Below are 22,835 nucleotides of genomic sequence, written 5' to 3'. Positions count from 1 at the left end.
AAATGAGATATAGGGCCCCGGCCGGTCGCAACCTCCCTCACCGAACGCCGAGGAGCACATGGCTCCGCCCGGTCCTCCCGCGCCTTAAATCCCCCAAGGCCCCGCCCCGCGCAGCCGCACTGGGGTCCCTCACACCTGTGCAGGCCCCGCCCCTCACACCTGTGCCGGCCCCGCCCCCGGGGCCCCGCCTCCCCCCCGCCCACCCAAAAAACCCGGCGGAGCCACGCCTGTCCCGCTTTCTGCGGGGGATGCTCAGCTCGGCATACGGCGGGAGCGTTGGTCTGAGTGCTGTGCGGGGATCCTGATCGGGGGCTGCTACTGGTGCTGCGCAGGATCCAAGGCGCTCAGGTGGGACCGGGATCTGGGCCCGGGGATTCCGGTCCTGGTCCTGCCGGTATTTCCTGTGGGAGCTGGGCCAAGCCGCTTCTTCCTCGGCAGGTAGGATGCGGGTGCTGGGGCCAGAGGATCGAGGGGGGATTGAGGCTGGGATCAGGACCGGCATCACTGCGGTCGGGAAGAGCCACGCTGGGACAGGTGCTGCCACTCCGGCTGCGGCGGCAGAGAGCCGCTGCTGTGCCACTGCAATGCCCGCCAGGAGGATGACGCTTCCCGGGAGTAGCCTCTGGATTGCGGCTGGAAGCGGGAAGGACACGGAGACCGCCCGTACCAGCCCCGGGACCCCATCGGCATCGCCGCTCGCTCAGCGCCACCGCCCGCCCCGCGGGGCTCCCCCTGGCGGACACGGCGCCGCCCCGCAGCCCCCCCGGCACAGCGCCCGCAGCCCCTGCTCCGTGTCCGCACCCCCGGGGTCTGCAGCGCCCCGGCCGGGAGCAGCTGCTCTGGGACGGCCGCTGGGGCCGAGGTGTTGCTGCTCCCACTCTGATTGTGCCTGGTGTGGGACTAGAGCCCCGGGGAAATACAAGGGAAAAACCCCCAGTGTTAAAAAAACAGTGGAAAGAAACTATTTGCTCTTTATTTCCAGAGCCATGAGGATCATCGAGTCAAATGCTGAGAAGTGACGGCCCAGCTGCACGTTGAACACAGAATTTTGGCCTTCTCAGTACCCTGCTCTAAACACCTGAGCCAATCCCAGGGTTGTTCCAAAGGTCCTGTGAGGGATGGGAATGACTGCTGCCAGTAAGAGAACTCCTCTACAAATGCAGCTCCTTCCCTTCTGCTAATGCTACTTTACACACCAGCCCCTGCAATGGCTGTAGGGCAGAACTGGCTGGCACTCAACATGTCAGCACCAAACTCTTCCCCATAACCCTGATTTTTCTGCCCTTTCCAGGATTTACCCAGCAGCTGTAAATGTGCTCACACAATGTCCCTTTGTTTCCCCAGGAACAAGACAAGTCCTGAGGGTTACCTTGCTCTGTGGCAGGGGGCGTTTCCTGCAGGTGAGTGTTGCCAGGTCAAAACGATGATGGCTGCTGAGGCCAGGGCTGTTTTTCTGGCCCAGAGGCCTTGGTGTCTCTGCTTGCTGCCAGTGATGCTCCTTGGTGTTCCCTCAGTGTGTCCCAGCTGGCTGGGAGCACAGGGCAGGAGGAGGCCAGAGGCTCCTGAAAGGCAAGCAGCACCTGGTGTCTTTGGGATCTGCAGGGGAGGAGCTGTGCCTGCACCGTGGCTCCTTGGCCAGGGGCTGCTCTGACCAGGCACATGGAAATGCTTCAGCCTGGACAGAGACCACCAACAGCCCAGAAGGACCCCAAGGAGCAGCTGGCATTACTGGGAATGGAGGCATGGGCCGTTTGCAGAGGGGCTCACACAGCAATTCCTGGTTCAGAGCTCCCACACAGCTGCCAGCTATGTCCCAGCCACCCCAAATCCCTTCCCTCCTCCCCAGCCTGAGGCCATCATCCATCAGCAGCATTAAAGCCAAGGCAGTCTTCCCCCACAGATATTAAATCCCAGGCAGTAGCCCTCAAAGATACCTGAAAATCAGTGGGATGGAGTTTGGAGTTTTCCAGGGATGCAGCTGGAAGTGCAGATGTCATGGAAAGCTTTCACAGGTAGGTCCCACTGGAGGTGTGCTGAAGACAGAGATGCACATCCCTTTCCTGAGAGAAAAGAATTTGTAGAGGCCACTGCTGAGGCTCTGAAAGGAGCTGAGCTTCTGCAGGGAGAGATGTCCCCACCTGGGCACAGGGGCTGCCTCAGCACAGGCTGGGAGCACATCTGGCCACTGCCTTCTCCTGCTTTAAAACACCAACTGCATCTTCTCCATCCTGGAGCTCAGGGGGGTGAAATCAGCTCCATTCCAGGCAGCTCTGTCCAGTGAGCCCAGGGACACCATTGGGGTGAGGGTTCTAAATAGCCAGTTCTATGGAATAGAACCCTGTCCTTGTCCCTGTGCTGCTGAGCTTCCTTGGAAGCTCTGCTGGCTCCTGACACAGCTGCTGTCCAAGGCAGCAGCTCTGCATGGGAATACCCACACTCCATGGGGCACTGTGAGGTTACTGCAGTGGGAATGGAGCAGGGAAGTTGGGGCTATGGGTATAATTCATCAGATCTAGCACAGCTGACAGGGAACCCCAAATCTGGGCACCACACAGAGAACAATCTTTGTCCTGCCCTGTCAGCTCAAACCCCTGGGCTGGGAAGTTTTGGGAATTAAATGTATGGAATTATACAAACCACAGCAAGTGGCATCACCCAGAGGGACAATCCAGGTCCCAGACAATTCCTCCACAATCCACTATGGGGGAAAGCATCCCTATGCCTGCCAGGAGCTCTGACTCTGCTTTTCCTACCAGCTCCTGAGCAGTGTCAGGGCCACCATGAGAGCTTTAAAATCCAAATAAACCCCATATCCCACATAGTGAATAATCCAAATAAAGAAATGCATTCTTGTCATCAAAGCTCAAAACTGTTAGGAGTTCTGACAACAAGTTAATGGGATTCCCAGGAATCTCATTAATGCTCTTGGTTTCATTTTTATGTATTTTTAATCCCTCAGTGGGCAGCCTGTACAACTTATCCTGGGATTTAGAGGCTGAGCAGGGCTGGCTTTGGATTGACCTTCACCTCTGGCCCCAGCCTGTGCAAACACACCTTGTGCCAGGCTGGGTGAACTCATCACCTCAGCTTTTCCCTCCTAAATATCCCCTACTTATCTCTCTGGAGATTAACTCACATTTTGCCCCAAACCATCCACTCCTCACCTCCATGTGGCCTCCAAGTGTCCATTCTGTTCCTCACAGGTGCCCTGGTGACACCATGTTGGTCCCTTTGCCTTTCTCCAGCCCGAGGCTGCTCCTCTGCTTGCTCTCTCCAGCCTCATCCCACAGGGATCCTCTTCTCCCTTCCCTGCTGGCTGCTGCCAAGGAAGGAGGACACAGTGAGTCTCCAGTGCTGACCCCTTAGCCCTGGAGAGTCCTGGCTGTGGGCCCGAGGGGCCTTGGATTTCCCAGGGAAATTGTCTGCTGGTCTCCCTTCAATTACCTCAGCAATTCCCTCCAAAATGCCACCTCACTCCCCCTGACATCCCCTCACATTTTCCTACACAAACAGTTCTTGTATCCCCTCTAGATTACACCAGGTTTTCATGAATGGCATCATCTATGCCCACTGCTCGTTATTCACCCAACCAAAATCAAGAGCAAATGTTGGTTAGGCTTTAATAACAACTTAAAATAACCTTAGAGCAAAATAAATCACCTTTTTCTTCTGTGTTTTTTTTCTCCTTGAAATGCTGGACTTACCTCTGAGGATGTGTGCTGAGCTCTGGGTGGAGGGGACTGTCAGGCTGAATGGCTGTGAGTTTGTGTTCTTCTCACTGGGGCATCAGCAATTCCCCCAATCCCTTTTCCCAGGCTGTTCCATGTGGCTGTGGTCAGGCTGTGGCAGCACAGGCAGACGCAGCTCTCAGCACTCCCTGCTCCAAACACAACTCTGGCCTCCACTGCAATCTGTCTTGCTGGGAGGTTTTCTCCTAGAGAAATCCAAGAATTGCTCATGGCAATTTGGAGAATGAATTTCCACAAAGGGAAGTAAGGGATAAAATCCTGCTCTAGGAGCCCTTGGGATCTGCAGGGCTGGTTAGGGAAGGGGACATTTGCTCCCTGCAGTGCACACCCACCCACCTGCAGCACCCAGCCCAGCCTGCCAGCTGGGCTCTGCCAGCCCCTCTCTGAGCACCCTCCCTGTGCTGCTCCCTCTCAGTGCCTTTGGCAATCCAACCCTGAGCCTGAGCAGCCCAAAGCTCTGTCTGGCAGCCCAGGGACAAAGGGACACTCCCAGGGATGAGGCACATTCCCAGCAAACACTCCCAACAGGGCACAGAGGCACCCCTGGAGCTCCTGTGTGGGGCTGGCAGGAGGGCACAGCCCCCAGCTGGGCTGGCAGTGGCAGTGACAGCAGCAAAGTGCCACGGTCTGATGGCACAACACAGACACCAAGGCCAGCAATGCCCATGGGAGATGCACAATTAATTCTGCTCCCTGTGCTGCCCCATCCCAGCAGGAAAGCTCCAGGGGGGATGGAAACTCCTCCCCCTTCCCCCCAGCCCCAGATAAGCACTCCTCAGTTTCAAACACCCAGTTCCCACCTCCAGCCTGCTCCCGGGGCTGCTGCCACATTCCTGACAAGGTGCCAAAGGCCACTTGGGACAGGGCTCCCTCTGTGTCTCAGGGCTTGGGGATGGCAGGGATCAGGCTGCTCCAGCAAGGACAGCCTGAAACCAGAGCAGATGTCCCAGGGTTAGCAATGGGCTGGGGACAGGAGTTCTGAAACCCAGAGTTCTGAAAACAGCCCCCAAAATGTTCTATGATCATACCCTTAAAATGGCTCCAAAGGGCAGCAGCTCCGGTGCCAGACCAGTACCTGCACGATTCCCTGTGCCAGCCCTGGCTCACTGAAAAACAAAACAAATCAACCATCACCCAGGCCTTGTTTGCAGAATTCCTGATCCAAACCCTCACCTTTCCTGCCCAGCACTGAGGAAAATCTGACACAGCATTAATAAGTGACCTTTGCTGAGAGCAGCCATCATCACAGTCCTCCAGCCTTGGCAAGATTTTGCACTGAATGGACCTAAGTTCTAATCCTAAACCTAAATTTCTGTCAGGTTTTGTTAGAAAGATACTGGACAGTAAATCATGCAACAGAATTGAAAAATGGCACAAGGAATAACAAGGCCCAGAGCAAACCCAACCACCCCCATCACTGCTCCACCCCAATGTTGGGAGAAATGCTGATATCATTTCTAAATACTCCCCTTCCCTCCCACTCAGTCCTTCACTGCACATCCCTGGAGAGGACTGACTCCATCTTTTGTTGCCAACAGCACCTCTCCAGCCCAAAGCCCACTTCTCACAGACACAAACTAAGCAAGCCTAAGGCATTGTTCCCAGCAGCAGATGCAATTCCTGAACTCCCTTTCCCCTGGATTCTAAGCACTTGCAGGAAACTCACCTCAGCCCAGAGACTGTTCTGCTTTCCCAGAGGGAAATACAGCCTGATGGGCCACAGCTCTGGCACCACATTGCCCTTGTTCCTGCTGACCTGGAAAGCCACAGGTAAACCCAGTCCCTCAGAGCCCATTCCTCGGCACCAGGAGAGCTGGAGCTGTTCCCAGATGCCAGGGCCCTGCAGGGCTGTGCTGACACGAGCACAGGCTGACCACTGTGCCCAGCACCATCCCTCATTCTCCTCCCATTGCTCCCAAATCCTCCCAGCCCTGCCCCTGCATCTGTGCCAGGGCCAGTGCCTGCCCCCAGCCCGAGCAGAGGCTGTCACCCAGCCCTGCACCGGCTGCCAGCCCTGGCAGAGCTGGGAATGCACTGAGAGCTCCCGAACCCCCAGAGCAGTCCTTGGGTGCACAGATAATGCCCAACCTGCCCCTCAGGGCACAGCCAACACCACAACTCCAGCATCCCCAGGGAACTCTGGCATTTGTCTCTTCACCTCTGCCCTTCTCCAGCAGACACAGCTGGGGCTGGGCTGTTAGCAATGGCATTCCCATGGCAGTTAATCCCAGCAGAGAGGAAAAGAGGAGCCCTGTGTCCCTCCGGCTCACCCCACAGCATGGGCAGGACCAAAGCCCTCCAGTGCAGACCCTGGTGCTGAGGCCTCTTGCCTTTGGCTGCTTAAACACCAAAGCTTTTGGCAAAGATGGGAGGAGTTTGATGATTTTTCCTGCCCTGAAAGAGAGGAGAAAAAGAAAATTAAATCCACTGTGGAAGTCAAAAGATCCCAGCTCTCATACTTCTGCTCTGATTGCTCACTATGGGGTTTTATCCATGAGAGGTGACACCAATTCAAACATAAACGTGTCCTTTTCCAGCACTTTTATTCCTGACTATTGCAGACATTGAAAGGATGCTCATTTTTCTTATTGCATTCTCTGCCCAATTTTAACAGAACCATTTTTATCCCAGACCCCATGTGTCAGCCATTCCATCCTTTACCATTGGACTTTGCACAAAGGAAGGGACACCCGAGATGCTGCATCACAAGAAATCCCAAAGAGAATCCCCTCCAAAACCTCACAGAGAAAGGGTTTTTGCTTTTGGGACACAAGAAAGGCCTTTGACCATTTGCATCCACGTGGAAAGCCCACACTGAGCACTTGGTTTTAAAGATGTTGCACTTGAAGTTACAGACATGGAATTGCTTTGGGATTTGGCATTTCCTGCACCCACACAAACACATTCAAGGAATTAAGTGCAGAGTCCTGAAGTTTGGTTATTCCAATGCTGTTTCGGTAGTGCCACTTGACACATCAAAATCCACAGCAACACTTCAAAAAATGAAAAGCAACTTTCACCCTCACATCCCCCTTCCTTTTGATTTTGCAGTTTTGGGGTCCTCTTAAGAACAGGTTAAAGAGAAGAAGAAGAAAAGCCCAGGACCTATACTACCAGCTAGTGCACCAGCCACCTGTTTTCCATAGATTCTCCTTACAGCTGATGGCTTTTCTAAGAAAGCTTCAGCTCAACCTTATCACAATCACCTGGCAGCACTCACTATTAGCCCCAAAGGCCAGTGCACATCTGTGTGCTACCTCAGGAAGCTCAGTCGCTCTCTGTGGGACAAAACCTGGTTTGGGCCCAAGAGCTGACTCTGCTCCCTGCTAGCTGAACTATCCAGCTGTAGGATGCAGCTGGATGCTGAAGGGCAGAGTGTGTAACCCTCTGTGAAAGCCAGGCTCCAAAGGCAGCCCTTGATGCCCCAGCAGTGCTGCTGGAAGCGCTGGCAGCACTTGGCACAGATGGGATGGAGCCTTCCCACAGCTCTGTCCCCTGGCACCGAGGGTGGCACAGCAGAGAGGCTGATGGAAGTAAAACAAACGCTGGATTTCAATGGACGCTGATGGGACTGAAAGCCCCAGGCCAGAGCTGCTCCCTGCCCAGCACAGGAGCTCCAAGTGCTGCTGCAGGGCACAGGCTCTGAGGGAACCCTGCAGCTGGGACAGGAACGCAGCAACAACAATTCCCAGGCACAAAGAGATCCCCACCTGCTCCAACAACTGAACCTCTGTGGCTCAGCCTCACGGGGTGTCCCTGCTCCAGGCAGGATGAGCCACACAGCCCCCGAGGCTGGGCTCACACCCTGCCCTACCAGCAGAAAACAAGGGGTTAATGAAGCTTTGGGGACACCTTCTGTCCCCAGAGTGCTTTGACAAAACATCCAGCAGTGTGGATCTTTAATAAAGACAGCTTGTACCTATCCTTGCAACAGACTCACCGATGTTATTTCCTCAAAGTCTCTGTTTTAAAATATTTTGCTATTACAAGTGTTTAAACAAGACTGACCATGAGCCCTGCACCCTTGCCATGCTCCAAGCCCTAAGGAAGAGCTGGATATCCTCACACTCATCCAATCTGAGGGAGCTGCTGCAGCATTTAAAACATTTCAAAACCACCCCTGCCCTGAGGGTGTCCAGCCCTGGGAGGTGCCTGGGTGCCAGCCCAGCATCAGAGATGGGACATCAGGAGACCGAGCAGACAACACCCACTGCAGCCTCTGCACTCTCAGCACTCCAGCTGCACCATCCTCATTGCTCAGGGACTCTCAGCTCTGTTTCCAGGGCTCCCATCAGGAAACTGAGGGCCCTTTCCAGATGCAAATCCCCAAAGAGCCACTGCTCTCCTCTCCACCCACCCTCCTGCTCCAACTTTTACCTCTTTGATAGCCACCACCCCACCCAGGACACAGAAGGAGGCTCTCAGGCACCAACTGAGACCCAAATCGTTCCAGGTGGCTCAGGAAATGAATACAAACAAACTCGTCCCTTCTAGGGTAACAAAATGTCTTGGTGCCCAGTTCCTGTTTCCTAAGGCAAAACACAGGGATCAGGGGAAAATGGCAAGTCCCAAACCCAACAAAACCTGGTTTTGCATCAGTTTCCATCAGGACCGTTCAGGTTTCCCAGTGCCCCTCAGCTGCAGCCACAGGAGCAGCTTCTCTCTGGGACCCAGGGGGGTGGGCACAGGGACACCCATCCCGCTGCTTCCCGGAAAACAGAGCTCAGCCCACCCCAGAAATATAAATAACAAATGCAGTTATTGCCTTTGCCATTTATCTATTAGCTCTGGCACGGTATTATTGACCACAAAAATCCTGAGAGAGTACAATCTGTAACTACTGCTCTTGATAAAGTATAATCTGTCAGTTCATGTATGCCCTGCATAGCTTTTATAAATAGCAGTGTAATAGATACTATCTTAGACTGTAGCATAATAGAGACTGTGAAATGTTAAAATGCTTTTACATGTAAGGAACTCAGAAAAGGTGTCAGATAATTAGGTGATTGCCCACATTTGGGGACAATCTTATCTGAAACACAAGATAACAGAAACAGAAACCAGAGCACCAAAAAAAAAGAAAAACTTTATTGACCCTCGTCATCAAATAACGAGGGAGTGAAAATAAAACAGGATGGCACCACAGGAAGAAATAAAATATACTGGTTTAATCCACAAGATGGCATGAAGGTTAAAACCAAGCAAAAGAACATCTAAACTCAAAGGACTGTTTGAATATGTATAAACTGCAATGAATATGCATACACCACTGCAATGTAACACAATATAGAGAACACGGTTTAAGGTAACCGGGTGCTCCTGGCAAACAGCCAAGCACTCCAGCGCTGCCTTTTATCCCTTAACAAACTTGTAAAAATTCTAAAGAGTGAACTTTGTTTCTCATACAATAAAGCGCTGTCCCCGCAGCGCTGGGACGAGCCCCAGCTTTATTCCACGGAACACGATCCCAGAGAGCCGCAAGGCCCGGGACAGACCCGTCCCCCCCACAGCGGGTCCCACGCAGCAGCGCCCAAAGCAGCCCAGGCTCCCTGTGGGTGCCCCGGCCCCGGTGCCCCCGGCCCAGCTCCCTCCCCTCCGGCCGCTCACCTGAGGGCACCGCCCGCTGCCTCCCGGCGCTGCTGCCGAGCCAAGGGCATTGTCCCCGCTCCTGGCCCAAAGGCCGCGTTCTGCGCTGCAGGGCGCACTCCGGGGGACGCGGGGCCGGACAGGGACAGGGTGACCCGGGCTGAGGCGGCTGTCCCAGCGCTCTGTCCCCTCACGGGGCTCAGGCCGGGGAGCGACGCCCTGCCAGCGGCCGCCACTGCCCCGCGGAGCAGAGTCAGGTACGGCCGAAGCGCCGAGTGTGGCCGAGTGGAACCGACAACAGACGAGTGTGGCCGATAACAGCCGAGTGTACCCGAAGGGCCGATTCTGGCCGCGATTTGCTGAATCGATCCGAGTTTAGCTCAGGGGAACTGAACGGAACGGGACGAAACCGCGTTCAGCCGAACCGAACTAGATAAACCCAACCGAACTAGATAAGCCGAACCAATGCGAGATCAGCCGAACCACGGTGAACATTACGGGGTCGGTCGAACCGAATCGAGCTGAGCTCCGAATGCAGCGAGCGGCTCCGAGTTCAGCCCAACCGAGCCGAGATCGGCCGAACGCTGCGAGCGGCTCCGAGTTCAGCCGAACCGAACCGAGCTCGGCCGAACCCGGCCTGCTGCTCTCGTGCCCATTAATTAGCGCCAGTGCAGTCACAGCCTAATGAGCACTGAACGTGTCACAGACACACCAGCCACTCTCCTGACACTGACGCTCCCAGGGATTTTCCTTTTTCCAGGGTCCAGAACTCATCCAAAGGAGTGAGAAAATGCTGTCGGCATAAGGAGCTGCACAGTTCATGGGAAGGTCCTCGCTGGACAAATGACACAAAGGGCGCAGGGAGCATTTAAAGCAAACCAAGTGACAAAAAGCCACCTTTAGGTCAGAGAGAGTCTGAATCCTTATAAGGAAATCCACTGAAACAATAAGCTAAGTGATGGAAATTCAGAGTTTGGCTGTGGCCACCACCTTCTGGTAGGACATGTTATCATATTATCCCAAATAGTCACAGAACAAAACAAATAAAGGCATTTTAAATCCTAAGCTTATGAAGTGTAAGTGCAGATGAGATCAAATGCACAAATTCAGGTAAGATATGGACTGTAATCACTGTTTCTGTGGTTAATGGCTTCGTGTTTGAACCTGAGTGACCCCCCCCTCTCCTCTGTCACCTGTGTGTCCTTGCTGTGTTTCCTTGAGTGTCCCAGAATACCTTGGAAGAGATTCTTCCCCTGATCCTGTCTGTATTTGTCAGAAATGGTTCATTTAGATAGCACAGCACTCACAAAGAACCAGCCCCACAGGAGTCACAGCACCATTGCACTCATCCTGAAATCTTGGCCAACAGCACCAGCTCTGTGCCCTATCTCCAAACTTCTGTCTGCCCAAAGTTTTCAGTCCCAATTCAGCAAGACAAGAGAATTGAAAAGGATTCAAGTCTTGAACATCAGATGGTGACAAAAATGGCCTATTTAATTCCTACCTCTTAACCATGAATTATTGTTATTTCTGCCCTCTGTGCTCCCTTGTCCCTACCCATTCTCCTGGGCAGGATTATAAACTGTACTTTGAAATAGCACACTTGCTGCAGCCTGAGGAGCTTCAATATCAGCACCTTGACCTTTACTTTCTGAATTCCCATCCCAGTAACAGGATTTCGGGCAGTGTAAAGTTTTACAATTTGATTTACTCCATAAAATTTCTTGGCCACATGTTCTGCACATCCCTTTCCTCCCTCACAAGCATTTGTTACCTGCATGAGACAAAGCAGCTGAGGTAAGGCACAGACACCAGGTAGAAACAACCAGCTAGTGCAGGAGGACAAGGAGCTGTGCACAGATTTATTTTATTTACATCTCTGTAACTGGAGCTCTAAGATGGAACACAGCTCAGCCAGGAAGGACCTGACAGGGGCTGCAGTGCCCTGCGTGGGGCTGGGCTGGAGCCAAACTCCATCCCTGGGGAGGCCGTGGGCCCAGCCCTCCCTGGGTGTGACATGCAGCCTCTCACTGAGCACCTCCATTCCCCGTCAAACAGAACACTCAGGAAGGAACACAATCAACAATTCCAACTACAGAAACCACTGAGGTGCCTTTCAGGACCCCACAGTGTTCAGTCAGTTCTTACTTTGCAGTGCATGAGGTATTTCAGCAATAAATTCCCTGTCATTGCTAAGAGCTGAGCAGCTCCTAAGTGGGAGGGTTTCCAGTTATGTTTTTCTAACAGCAGCTCAAAGCTTAAGCAGTTTCAGCATCCACCAGCCTGAAGCCAGTGGATTTCAGGCATCTTGCATGGATGTTTTATAACTTAAATGGAAATCCTACCTGCAGTCTTAAATACATAAATATCTTCTGCCACTTGGCTCTACTGAAAAGCTTTCTGCTAATATAACACAACATTCCCTTAACAGAGGGATAACCATATTCCTAGTTTGCACATTTTCTATCAGCACATTGGTTATTGCAGCATTTTTCTACGCCAGCCTCTTGGTGCTAGGTGACATATCAGCAGGATTTAAAGCCTTGGGCTTTTCAGGGGAGTTTTTGTCCAAGTTCCAAGTCAGATCCAGCATCTGCAGTTTGGGCAACATGCATCTCTGTGGGCGCTTGCAGCCCACACCCCAGCGCTGCAGGGGTTAATGGTGAGGGGACACTTCTCCCACGGGGCACTCTCACTGCTCAGTTCCACCCCAGAAGGCAGCAGGACTGTCCTTCAGCAGCCCAGGCGTTCCCAGGGGCATTCCCAGGGCTCTCCAGGGCCACACCATCACACCGTGGTCTCTGTTTTCTGAACGCTTCGACTGCGCAGGTGCTGCTGGATCAGCCTCTTCTCTCGTGTGTACCTGAGAGGGAGAAGGCATTGAAATAACCTCTGCAAACCTTCAGCCCAAATTCCAACCAGCTGCTCACATGTGGGTCCATTCCCAACCTTTGTGGCCGTGTCCAACTTTCCCAATGCAGGCAAGTCTAGTATTTTCTAAATGTTTCCTGACACTTGGATTCAACGTGATTATCAGCCCATCATGCAGTAACAGATCTGTGGCTGCTGCAGCCTCTCAGTGCTCCTGGACTCAGGAGAGGCTCACAAATATGGCAGCTCCTCTGGCTTGTACCTGTGGGACAATCCCCCTTTTTGCCAGGGGGATTTCCATCACTCACCTCAAGTTTTAAGGGGACATCAGGCACTGATGTGGCTGAAATGCTACAGAACCAAAATGGTACCACGTGTGGTACTACATTTACCCTTTCCAAGGGAACAGCAGCAAGTACCAACTGAGCCAGTCAAAGGCCCAGAAAGCAAACAGCAAACAAAATAAAGAGAAGTTACCCTGAGGGTCCAAATTTTCTGAAGACCCCACTCTGTGTGTAGTCAGTATTAATTATGGAATCTTTCAGAGCAGCAGGATAGGGGAAGGATTACAAAACCTCCCAATCCCTCCAGCCTTCCCATTACAGTGTTCCACCTGCACTCTGCTACATCCATATGTTCTCCTCATGAGCCAATTGTACAGATTGCCCTGGACTCTGTGACACCTCATTTTGTGTCTGTTTACCTTGCAGTTGTCTGTTGAATCTCCTGCTCCTCCTCTTCATTTATTCTGTGCAGAATGGATTCCAAGAAGGGAAGATGGAATGAAATGTACTGAGCCACCTACCAAGGAGAAGACAAGAAAGGCACTACTGACTGTGGTCACTGAGGAAAACCCCACGAGCTATGAGAAGTGAGGATATACATACATCACTGCTGATCTCTTCCATGTCCCCATCCATGAGAAAGAACTTGGCAACCTTCTCAGAGGGCCCCTGCAGCAGCCTGTGCAATAAGGGAACATCCCTACTCCTCAGCTGCTTCTTTTCTGGAATGTATAAGCAGTGTCACAAAACACAGAACATCCCACAGGGGCTCCATCTACCACTTGCAGTCACGAGCCTTTTTCCCTGACAAGGATCCCATACTGACTCGAGTGCAAGGACCAGATACCTAACAGGTCCCTAATGTTGTGCCATTTGAAATACCTTCTTCCCCAGTTCCCTCCTATTCTCTCAGGTGTTCCCTTTAATAAAGATCAAATCTCCCTTTTCCTGGAAAAGTAAACTGCTATGGAAGTAACCTGTTTCCACTGACCAGTGAGTACTTTGAACTCAGCATATGCAATGCAAAGCTGTCAGCTGAAATACACACAATTATTCAGCTTTTCCTCTCCAGAGGAGACATCTCTGAAGGGTGCCTGAGAAGGCAAAATGCCACAGCACACACACAGTGCACAAACAAGGACAGAGGCCTGGCACAAGTCCTGTTACTCCAAGGGACACATTCCACACACACACAGAATGATCAGAGCTGAAGTGCTCAGGCAGCAGTGGCTGGCTTACCTCCAGACGCATGGATAACGTAAAGTGCAAATTCATGGGGGCTGTTTTCTATCTGTGAAAAAAAAAAAGAAATTCCATTCAGACTCACAGATATTCCCAGCACTTCCCTCTCAGCACATTTTCCCTGTGTGTCTCAGCTCAGAGATTTGGATCAAAGCCTGAGACAGGGATCCTGTCTGTACAAGAGTTAAAGATAGTGGATCTGGACAAGACAGAAAGCTGTGCTGCCATGTTCACTGTCCCTGTGCCAGGGACAGTGAAAACAGCACAGCTTTTGAACACTTACTTTGTAATGTATTCCCTACAACTCTACTCCCTGCTCTGTAATTCCCTTCCTTGTTACTCCTAGAAGTTGTTTTCCTTTCAAGACACTCACAAGCCTTACTAACCACACAAAGTAATTCTGCAATAGTGAAGTCTCCAGACAAGTTAAATGGGAAGTTTAAGACCATTAAAGTATAAATTAAACACTAAGCAGCCATGGAAAATCAAGATATTTGAGAAATATGCAGCAGTAAGGGCAAAGCTACTTCTGACTATGTACGACATTGTTGGGGGAGATGGTTCCAAGGAAATGTAAAAAAAAAAAAGTAGTTTCAGACAGCATGGCACTGGCCTTGAGCAGTACTTGTAGCTGTAACCTTCCCATCTTTCCACACGCCTGGCTCTCAGAGAAAGCCCATCCCAGACAGGCGCTGGGATAATTGCTGCTGTTTTAGGCCAGCTGCAGTTCCCGGGGCTGTCGGCGGGAGGGCAGCACCGCCAGGGTTAAAATTGTCCATCTGGGTTTTTTTACACTCTGCTCCACGCACTGTCCTCACCCAGCCATTCCACATCTTTCCCGCAGTGCTGGAGGGAGTGCACATGGGAATGAACGCTTCCAGAACACGGCCATGCTTCCTACTGCCAGCAGACTTACCTTAAACTTCTGAAGCAACTGCTCTATCACTTGTCTGGTCCTCATCTGGCTGTTGATTCTTATTTTGGTTTCTGACCCAAAAGCCGGAGTGAAAACTGATGTCTGGGAACAAGACAGCAACACCACGGCCTGAGCCTGAGGCACACCTCACTGGGCAGGGCTCCTTGCTCCTCAGGTGACAAAGCCAAGCCTAAAATTTCCTACCTCGTGGTTGTAGAAGTGGCCATTGATGGAGAACCTGTGAGTTTCTACTTCTGTCCTGGTGATGGTGGGGAGCTTGGTCCTCCTGCGCACGGCCGCGGCATCGCTGCTGCTGCGGGGCAGGGTGGCACAGTCGAGCTCCTGCTCCCTCCTGGACCTGAGAGTGTGACTTTCATAGCATGGATAACCTGGACAGAAGAGAACCACACGTCCTGTGCAGCTGCCAGCACCCCCAGAGGAGGGAGGCTCTCAATGAAGGGCTTCATTTACTGTTAACTATTTATTATTTTTGGGGTGGTGGAGCGGGAAAGGAACAAGGCAGAGGCATACGATGAGGAATAGGCTGCTTGCAGGGCTTGCAGTTTGCTGATTTGCTCCCTTGGGAATGATTTCTTGGATGAAAGCACAGCTCATCGCCACTGGCTGTTCACCAAGTCACCTGCACAGCCCTAAGCAGCCCTAGGTGGGTGTTTCCCCAGCTTGCAGGGCATGTGACACACAGCAAAGAGATTTCCCTTGGCTGGCAGGGAAGGGCTGATGTGTGAGAGGCCTCTTGCACTGTCACAGAACACAGAATTTTTGGTTAACCTGAGAGCACCAACACTAACTTTGCTCGAGGTCTGGCTGCTCCTCAGTAGATTTCAGTGTATCCCCGCTGATGTGATGGAGGTCATCAAACTCTCCCCAGCGAGTCATTCCCCTGAAAGACAAACACGGAGTTACCATTGACTGCTCCTCAGTAACTCCTCAGTGACTGCAGTTTATCCTGTGGCCAGGGGTCATGTCATACATTCCTATCCCTGCTCAACATACAGACTTCAGCATGGTCATTTTAGTTTAAGTCATAACAACTTCATATTAAAATACAGTATGACCAGGGATCCTAAATGTAACACATCCAATGTAAAACCTGTTGAACATCAACCAGGACACAACCTAAACAACTTGCAGTAATTCCTGATCTGTTTTGCAGCAACATCCTAGATTAATCACACTCAGACTACCAAGCAGGCACACAAAACACATATATTGTTGTTTAATAGTTACAGAACAGAGTTACACAGGTTACACTTGTGCTGTCCAAACCAGCTGTGTACGAGAGCAGGAAGTTCCATCCAGCCTTTCAGATGTCAATATTTCCATAAATCATACTAACTCAAACTTATGCCCAAACTGTTCAGCATAAGGTCTTCATCCAGTTACTGCTCTGACTGAGAATAAACCAATTTGTAGTGCAATATTAAAAATGAATTTCATATGTATATGTATATATATATGTATTCCCAACAATATTCAGCTACCCCCAATTTACATGCCAAACAAGATCTTGGTTGTATTGCACACATTTACCAAGTTCCTTTAAGATCAGACAGCCAAGCTGCCCTGCATACCTTAAAGCATGTCAGGGCAGCCCCACGTTTCTGGGATCATGAGTGAATGTTTACTTTAGCATACAGATTTCCACCAGCCAGAAGATTTTTAAGAAGTGCCCTACAGGCCACGTGCACCCCACACCAGCAGACCTGGTCAAGGTAAACTGAGAGCCAGATTTGCCTAAAACTCAGGTTCTTTCCTAGTTACTCCTGTCAAAATTCATCCCTGAATTTCAGCAGCCAGAGATGGAGAAGAAGACTTTACTGGAATTCCACGGCTGCAAAGGTGGCAGAATTAAATCCCCAGTTCAGTTCCAACATGCCTCACATGCAAGCTAAGACAATAAGTCATTAGAAAAATAAACTCTGCAATACTCAATTTATCAGGGAGTCATTCAGGGTGAACATTGGCTCTGCCTCTGTATTACAAGATTCAGCATCAGCTCATCAAATTCACCAACCAAGGCTGGGGAAACAGTGTTCAAAACAAAGGAAAAGTACACTGAGTACCTGTATCAGCTGAGCACAACACATTGGGATATAAAATGTCATTTTATGGAACAGCTGGTCTGTGAGTATTTTAAGGGGTTTTTAGACCAAATTTTGCACAGACAAAGCCAGTATCCATTGCCTGACTTGAACTTCACCTGAGCAGCAATGGTTGCAGACCTGTAAGCTGGGACAGACAATCCCTCAGCACTTACCCACCAGATTCTGGCTTCATGCTCCAGTGTGTGCACCAACACAAGACCTCTCAGGGGCTACCAGTATCAGGTGCACATGGAAACACAGGGGGATTGTTTGGCTCTTTTCCTATACATTTATATACATCAATTTCCCAGTCCTTGTATAGGAATTGTCAGTTCCCATGAAAAAGAGCAGCCTCCTTCCAGCTCCTCAGCCTGAGGGCCAAACAAAGGTGCTACAAACACACACTGTCCTGCCCAGCAGAGACTGTTCAAAGGCTCTGCTGTCCAGTGACCACCACGGCCTTTGGGGAATCTGGGATATCCAGGGCAGCCAGCCACAGCCACTCACTGAAGGCACAACACGAGCCATCTTGCAATGCTAGCCTCCCTAGGGAAGTCCATCCATTACCTTTTACTGGGGAAAAAGCCCACATTCTCTGTTGACTTCAGGGTTACAAAAGAGAGTATCTGCTTCTCATCCTGAATCTTTAATCTGATAGGATGCCGCACGCCCCAGAATATCGACAGGATTCCTTCAATGAAGGGGGTGCTTCCTTCTTGCTGGAGAAAAACAGGGAAATAGTCAGTGCTGTATAATAATGGAGTAAAAATAATCAACTAATAATAATCTGTCTCCCCTCAAAGTAACAGGACTACAATGAAATTACTGAGGCTGACACAGCCCTGGAACAGATTACCTGGAGAATGTGTAACCTCAGTTTTGAGCAATTTCCAAAACAGCCAAAGCTGCAGGCTGACCTGATCAGCTCAGGAAACCAGTTCTGGTTTATTACATTAGATGGAACCTGTCGTGCAATAACAACACCACAGCGAGTGGAGCTGGAGTCCAGTGCTGTGAGGAGAAGAGAGCACTAATTTGTGATGTCCAGATTAGTGGAGTTTCTCACCCCTAAATCCTTACCTGATTACATGTCAGTTGCAGATTCTCTTGATCTGAATAGTAAGAGTTATAATTCTTCAGAAGAGAATTGAGCTGCTCTCTAGAATGAAGATCACAATGAAAAAGAAATGTTTTTAACATCTCTGTAAAATGCAGGTGGTATGTGGCAGGGTAACACCCTGTAACTGTGCTACCCACTGCACCCTTGTATAGGTTTATTCATGATCCATACATCATTTTCTGAGAGAAAAGTTTTGCCAGGCTACTGGGTTGCTCATAAGTTGCTCCTTTAAAGACCCAGAGGAAATTAATTAGTCAGCCTCACATGATGTTAATAACACTGCCCCAGCATAGCTCGTACTTTGCACCTCTGTAGCAGTCATGAGGGGGAAGCAAACAGAACAACATCCACATGCACCAGTGCTGCAGGTTGCTTTAACTAGGCTGCACTTGGTTTTCCCTGCATGCTGGCTTCCATTTAGTCCTCATATTGCTGCAGATACTTTTCCTATCTCCAAACATCTACAGGATGTCTAACATTTCTATTTCTCTCTGCCTGAAACAAAACAGCTTTGCACCATGTCTTTGCTGAGAGGAGAAAGGAAGGAGATGAGGAGAACCTCTGCCAAGAACGAGGAGCCACAGAGACAAAGCCAGCTGCAGCTCAGGCTATGGAGGGCTGAGCAATGACAGAATTATTGAAATGCATTTAGAGGCCATGAGAATGAAACACTGTTCCCCACACCATTTAAAGATGGCTCAGACTGTAATTCAAGCAAGCAATTCCCAGCAGCAGAGGTGGTTAACCATGGGGAACAACTGCATGGAAGTGTACAAATCCTTCCTTGTGGACTAAGGATTACAATGGTTTCATGTCCTGCCTCACAGTGAGGTGTGAGGACACTGAGTTTGTTTCCAAATACTGCCTGTTATTTCCATGTTTGTGGGAGCTGTTGGAACAGCAGACCCACAGATGGAACACACAGCACCCGCAAACTCTGCAGCACACGTTCCTCAGAGAGCTGCTGGAGCTGTTCACAACTCATGTACCTTCAGAAATACTATTACAACTCCTCCACCAGTTTTAAATAAAGAAGTGCCTCAGAGAACTGGCAGCCCAGCATGGGGACAGGCCCCAGGAATGTGGCTTTCCCCTGGGCCCAGGTGTGCACACACCAGAGAGGAACCAGGGACAGCCAGGGGGGCAGGTACACATCCAAGCTGTGCCTGGGGGAGAGGGCCGTGCAGAGATGAACATGGAGAGCTTTCCCTGGCACACCTATCCCTCTCTCTCCACTTAATAAACAGGACAGTGTCCTGTTGCTTCAGAGAGCCTTTTCCCATGGTGAGAAGGGAAAAGATCAACTGGGCTTTTACCTAGCAGGTAACATGAGGACAGGGGCTGCAGCACTAAACTCAGGGTTCATTGCATTCCCTGCTAATTCTGTGGATGTAAATTATTTATTTTACATTATTGCAATCCCACACACAAAAAATATTTTTAACTACCTTTATCAACTGGATTCTAAACAAGGATTCTCAACATTAACTTACTTCGTTCTTTAATCCTCAGAATACTGGTGGCAAAAGCCCTTCCTTGCACTGGGTTGAGACAGCTCATTCCAGGTTCTTTGTGTCTCTGTGAGGGACCACATTCAGGCCATCCCACCAAAAGGGAATGCAAGGAGGTTTGAATGTGAATCAGAAGCAAGCCCAGCTCTGATCACAGAACTGGCTACAGACAAGCAAGATGAAGCACGCCTTGGCCTTGTACACAGGCAAGCTCCAGATGCAGCTCAGGATTACCAGGCAAGTAGGAGATAGATCTGCAGTTCTGTCTGACAGATGTTGTGACAGACCTGCTGATCCTGCTCCAGAGGTGCTTCAAACTCAAGTCTCTGCACTTCACAGCGTTTGGCAATCACTTTATTGACAGCTGTTATCTCAAAGGTTTTTTCCAAGTTGGAAGTTGGGAAGGTGAGCTTCCTGAAGATGGATTAGAAATACTTAAGGACTTGGGGCACACTCTGAGACTCACCTATTACTCTTAGTCTATGTTGACTGCAAAGGCAAAAAAAATCATAGACTAACAGCAGTTAGTGGTCTGGTAAGGGTCATCTCTGAAGCAGATTCTGTTTCTCAGAGCAAGCCCTCAAGATTTCCACAGAGTTTCTTGTCTTGTCTAGAAAAACTTGCCATTACCTTCCTCAGAAGTTTGCATAAGTAGATCTTTCAGGTTTCAGCCTTGCATTAGTGCAACCAACAGTGACAAACCACACAAGCAATTAGAAAAGCCCTGAGGGAGAGATTACCAGCAGCTCACTCTGACTTGTTTGTCCTTGTGTAGTAGAAACATAAGAGAAAAAAAACCATTTTCCTTCTTTTTGCCCCAGAAGGGAATACGTGCACCAGCCTAGTTCCAGGAGTGGCCTTACTGTAACACATCTTCCTCCTGCCCTAAACTAGAGACAGATGCCATCTCTGCTGAGTTTGGTGTCTGGAAAATCAGCAGCTGTTGTGACAACAGCCAAACACAGCCATTAACAGAAACCAAAGCCAAGTAACTGGCAGAACAACTCAGCCCAAAAACATAACATGCTCTGCAGATTCACCACTTTATCCAGTAGCAAAAGCAGGATACAAAGGAGCTGCAAGGTCAGGTGCCCCAGTGGTGAACCACAACAGAGCCCAGGCTGCTCTCTGGAAACACCAACCCAGGACAGCTCACCTGTGCTCTCTCCTGCCCAAGCCCTACACACAGTCCCTGAATATTTATGGCAGTTTTGCTGGAGAGGCAGCAGTTCAGCCAGCCAAATCATCCCACAACCTTTGGTCAGCCTTTTGATCCAGCCATTGTGCAATTCTCAAACAGCAAGCTTGCCCCATCAGCAAGATTGCAGGATAGAACTGGAAGAGAAGCAGTGTAACAGCAGATTCAAGGCAGAGATGAGGGATGACAGTCTGGAAATTGCATTGGAAGCAAGCCTGAGTGCATATGGAATGTCAGTGGTTCTTGAAACACTTATTTCCCTTGATGCAAGGTGAAGAAAATTTAAACCATGGCTGTCATGCAGAAAGGTCTCAACTGGGATGCACATTTCACCACAAGAACAGGCAAGTACATAGAGGAATAAAGCCCCAGAGACTCTGGTTCACCTGATACATTTCCAAAGGCTTCTGCATGCCAAGTTCACACACATGAATTACCTCTGACACAAAAGCACTGCATCCCAAATTAACAGCAGCATAAAGGGAACAACTCTTGAAGAGAAAGGGAATGATGCATCTGCTGCCTGTGTGCCCTGGGCAAAGCCCTGACAGCCTTCCTTGGAAAGGGAGAAACCAGCATTGCCCAGGCCACACAGGAAAGCATCAGGAGTCAGGAGTTGTGCTCTCCTGCAGCAAAATTAATTCCATTGCAGACCCATCCCTGGCTGAGTCCACAGGTAGTTTCTTTCCCATGGGAGGACTAAGAGCCATGGAAATGAAGAGAGGAGAGAGAAGAGAGGCTCCTTCCAGCTCCTGCACTCTTGTCACCAGGCAAAAAACAATTCCCTAAGAAAGGGGATGGAGCTAAAGGCCAGGTGGCTCAGAGTTTGGGGCAGCAGTAGGAAAAATTCCTCCCAGGGAGACTGAACTGTGGAACTGTGGAAAAGCATCCCACAAATGACAGTTAGACTGCAATTCTGAGCTTTTTCTACAAGTAGGTGAAAGAGACACTTCCTCTGACCACAGCAGAGAGCTAGCAGCCTAAAAGTCTTTCTGCACAGATACCCTGCCATCCAAGGCTGCCAAACCCCAGGCTGCAGACAAGCTGAGCTCAACTCTGGAACTTAGGGTCAATTCCAACAGATCTCCAGGACAAGAAGGCCTTCTTCCCTAACTTGTAATTTTATTTCAGAATCCTCTAGAAGGGCTGCTCTCCTTAAGGAACAAATCCCACAGACCCTAAGGCTTAATGCTCTGTTCTTTTGATTCCATGTGAAGGCCAGCTCTGCTCTGTAGACAGCTTAAGCTAAGTGGTAGGGATTGCTGTGGCTACAGACTCAGCTATCTACAGGATCCCCTGTCAAGGAATACATGTGGAATCACTTGAAAGAAAGCAGCAAACTCATTAAATATTCAGGGATTTAATAATTTACCTGGTTACAAACTTCTCTTCATTGATGAAAACAGAAGGCAGATGCTGTGCCTTCATAGTCACTTTCTTCATTTACTCAGAAGAGATGAATCTAAGCAAAAGGGGAAAAAAAAGTAAATACATCCACTACTGCTACTACAAAAGATGGAATAGTAATCAAGCACAAAGCTTTACTTGGCTAAGTGACACAGGCTGGGACAGTCAAGCTGAGGGCTCACTACCTCATATTTTGACTACTTCATACTTAGCCTTAATACCCAAGTATTTCCCACTCCTAGTAAAAAAAGCCATAAGCCATTCCCATCAAGTGTATAACAGCACCTTAAATCCCAAGCACTACATCTACCAGGACTTTCTCAAGCAGTTTTAGGATTTGTTCAACTCCAGGATTATGCTTGAGTTGTTAGCAGTCTGAGATACTGGCCAGGATCCATGTGTCTACTATGGACAGAACATGACCCAGGGACAGCAAAACACACTGTGACTCTGACAACCACCCCATCCAGATTCCTAAAACTAGGCAAGGGAAGGAGTGGTGATGATTAGCAGTGTCCTGCAGCACACAAAGAAAGCAAAGAGAGAACAAGACAGTAATTTCAGGGAGGTAGCAGTACAATTTACAGGTTTCCACACTGGGATTCAAGCCTGTTATGCAGGCAACGAGCCAGAGCCATGAGACTTCAACAATGCATTCCTCAATAAACTTAATTATGGAGTCTAGGCTCTTTCCTTCACCCTCAGGTACTAGAATAAAAGGAAGACTGAGGAGTTAACTGAACAAGTGGCATCACACAGGTCTGGGGAAAAAAACCTCAGAGAATCCCATGAAAAGCAATAACATCTCCAAAGACTGCACTGGAAATTCATCATTCCACTTCCATT

General features: G+C 49.9%; 2 protein-coding genes across 2 annotated transcripts; both read right to left on the bottom strand.

Moving 5' to 3' along the window:
• Positions 1-959: 959 nt before the first annotated feature.
• On the bottom strand, positions 960-9,830 carry LOC129120731 (uncharacterized). Its single transcript, XM_077176575.1, has 9 exons — positions 9,780-9,830; positions 9,357-9,694; positions 6,020-6,143; positions 5,416-5,505; positions 4,778-4,855; positions 4,550-4,675; positions 3,705-3,934; positions 1,935-3,319; positions 960-1,562 (listed from the first exon to the last, which is right to left on the bottom strand). The coding sequence occupies exons 1-5, from the start codon at positions 9,828-9,830 to the stop codon at positions 4,853-4,855; spliced, it is 606 nt and encodes a 201-aa protein (XP_077032690.1). The 3' UTR covers positions 960-1,562; positions 1,935-3,319; positions 3,705-3,934; positions 4,550-4,675; positions 4,778-4,852.
• Positions 9,831-11,789: 1,959 nt separating this feature from the next.
• On the bottom strand, positions 11,790-22,025 carry LOC129120781 (ras association domain-containing protein 6-like). The gene is made up of 10 exons (XM_054633529.2): positions 21,955-22,025; positions 17,834-17,912; positions 17,321-17,472; positions 15,458-15,549; positions 14,853-15,037; positions 14,649-14,750; positions 13,730-13,781; positions 13,094-13,212; positions 12,910-13,007; positions 11,790-12,198 (listed from the first exon to the last, which is right to left on the bottom strand). Exons 1-10 carry the CDS (start codon positions 22,023-22,025, stop codon positions 12,123-12,125), a joined length of 1,026 nt encoding a protein of 341 aa, XP_054489504.2. The 3' UTR covers positions 11,790-12,122.
• Positions 22,026-22,835: the final 810 nt, after the last annotated feature.

Source organism: Agelaius phoeniceus, chromosome 4 (assembly GCF_051311805.1).
Source record: "Agelaius phoeniceus isolate bAgePho1 chromosome 4, bAgePho1.hap1, whole genome shotgun sequence".
Taxonomy (NCBI): domain Eukaryota; kingdom Metazoa; phylum Chordata; class Aves; order Passeriformes; family Icteridae; genus Agelaius; species Agelaius phoeniceus.
This window is presented reverse-complemented; position numbering and strand designations above follow the sequence as displayed.

Excerpts from the sequence above, each read along its gene's own strand:
- LOC129120731 (XM_077176575.1), bottom strand. The coding sequence starts at position 9,830 with ATGTTCACCGTGGTTCGGCTGATCTCGCATTGGTTCGGCTTATCTAGT. Across the intron at positions 9,695-9,779 it reads GGTTCGGCTTATCTAGTTCG|CAAATCGCGGCCAGAATCGG; the intron begins GTTGGGTTTATC and ends GGATCGATTCAG. Across the intron at positions 5,506-6,019 it reads GGTCCTGCCCATGCTGTGGG|GTCAGCAGGAACAAGGGCAA; the intron begins GTGAGCCGGAGG and ends GTGGCTTTCCAG.
- LOC129120781 (XM_054633529.2), bottom strand. The coding sequence starts at position 22,025 with ATGAAGAAAGTGACTATGAAGGCACAGCATCTGCCTTCTGTTTTCATC. Across the intron at positions 14,751-14,852 it reads GCCACTTCTACAACCACGAG|ACATCAGTTTTCACTCCGGC; the intron begins GTAGGAAATTTT and ends TCTTGTTCCCAG. Across the intron at positions 13,213-13,729 it reads CGTTATCCATGCGTCTGGAG|AAAAGAAGCAGCTGAGGAGT; the intron begins GTAAGCCAGCCA and ends TATACATTCCAG.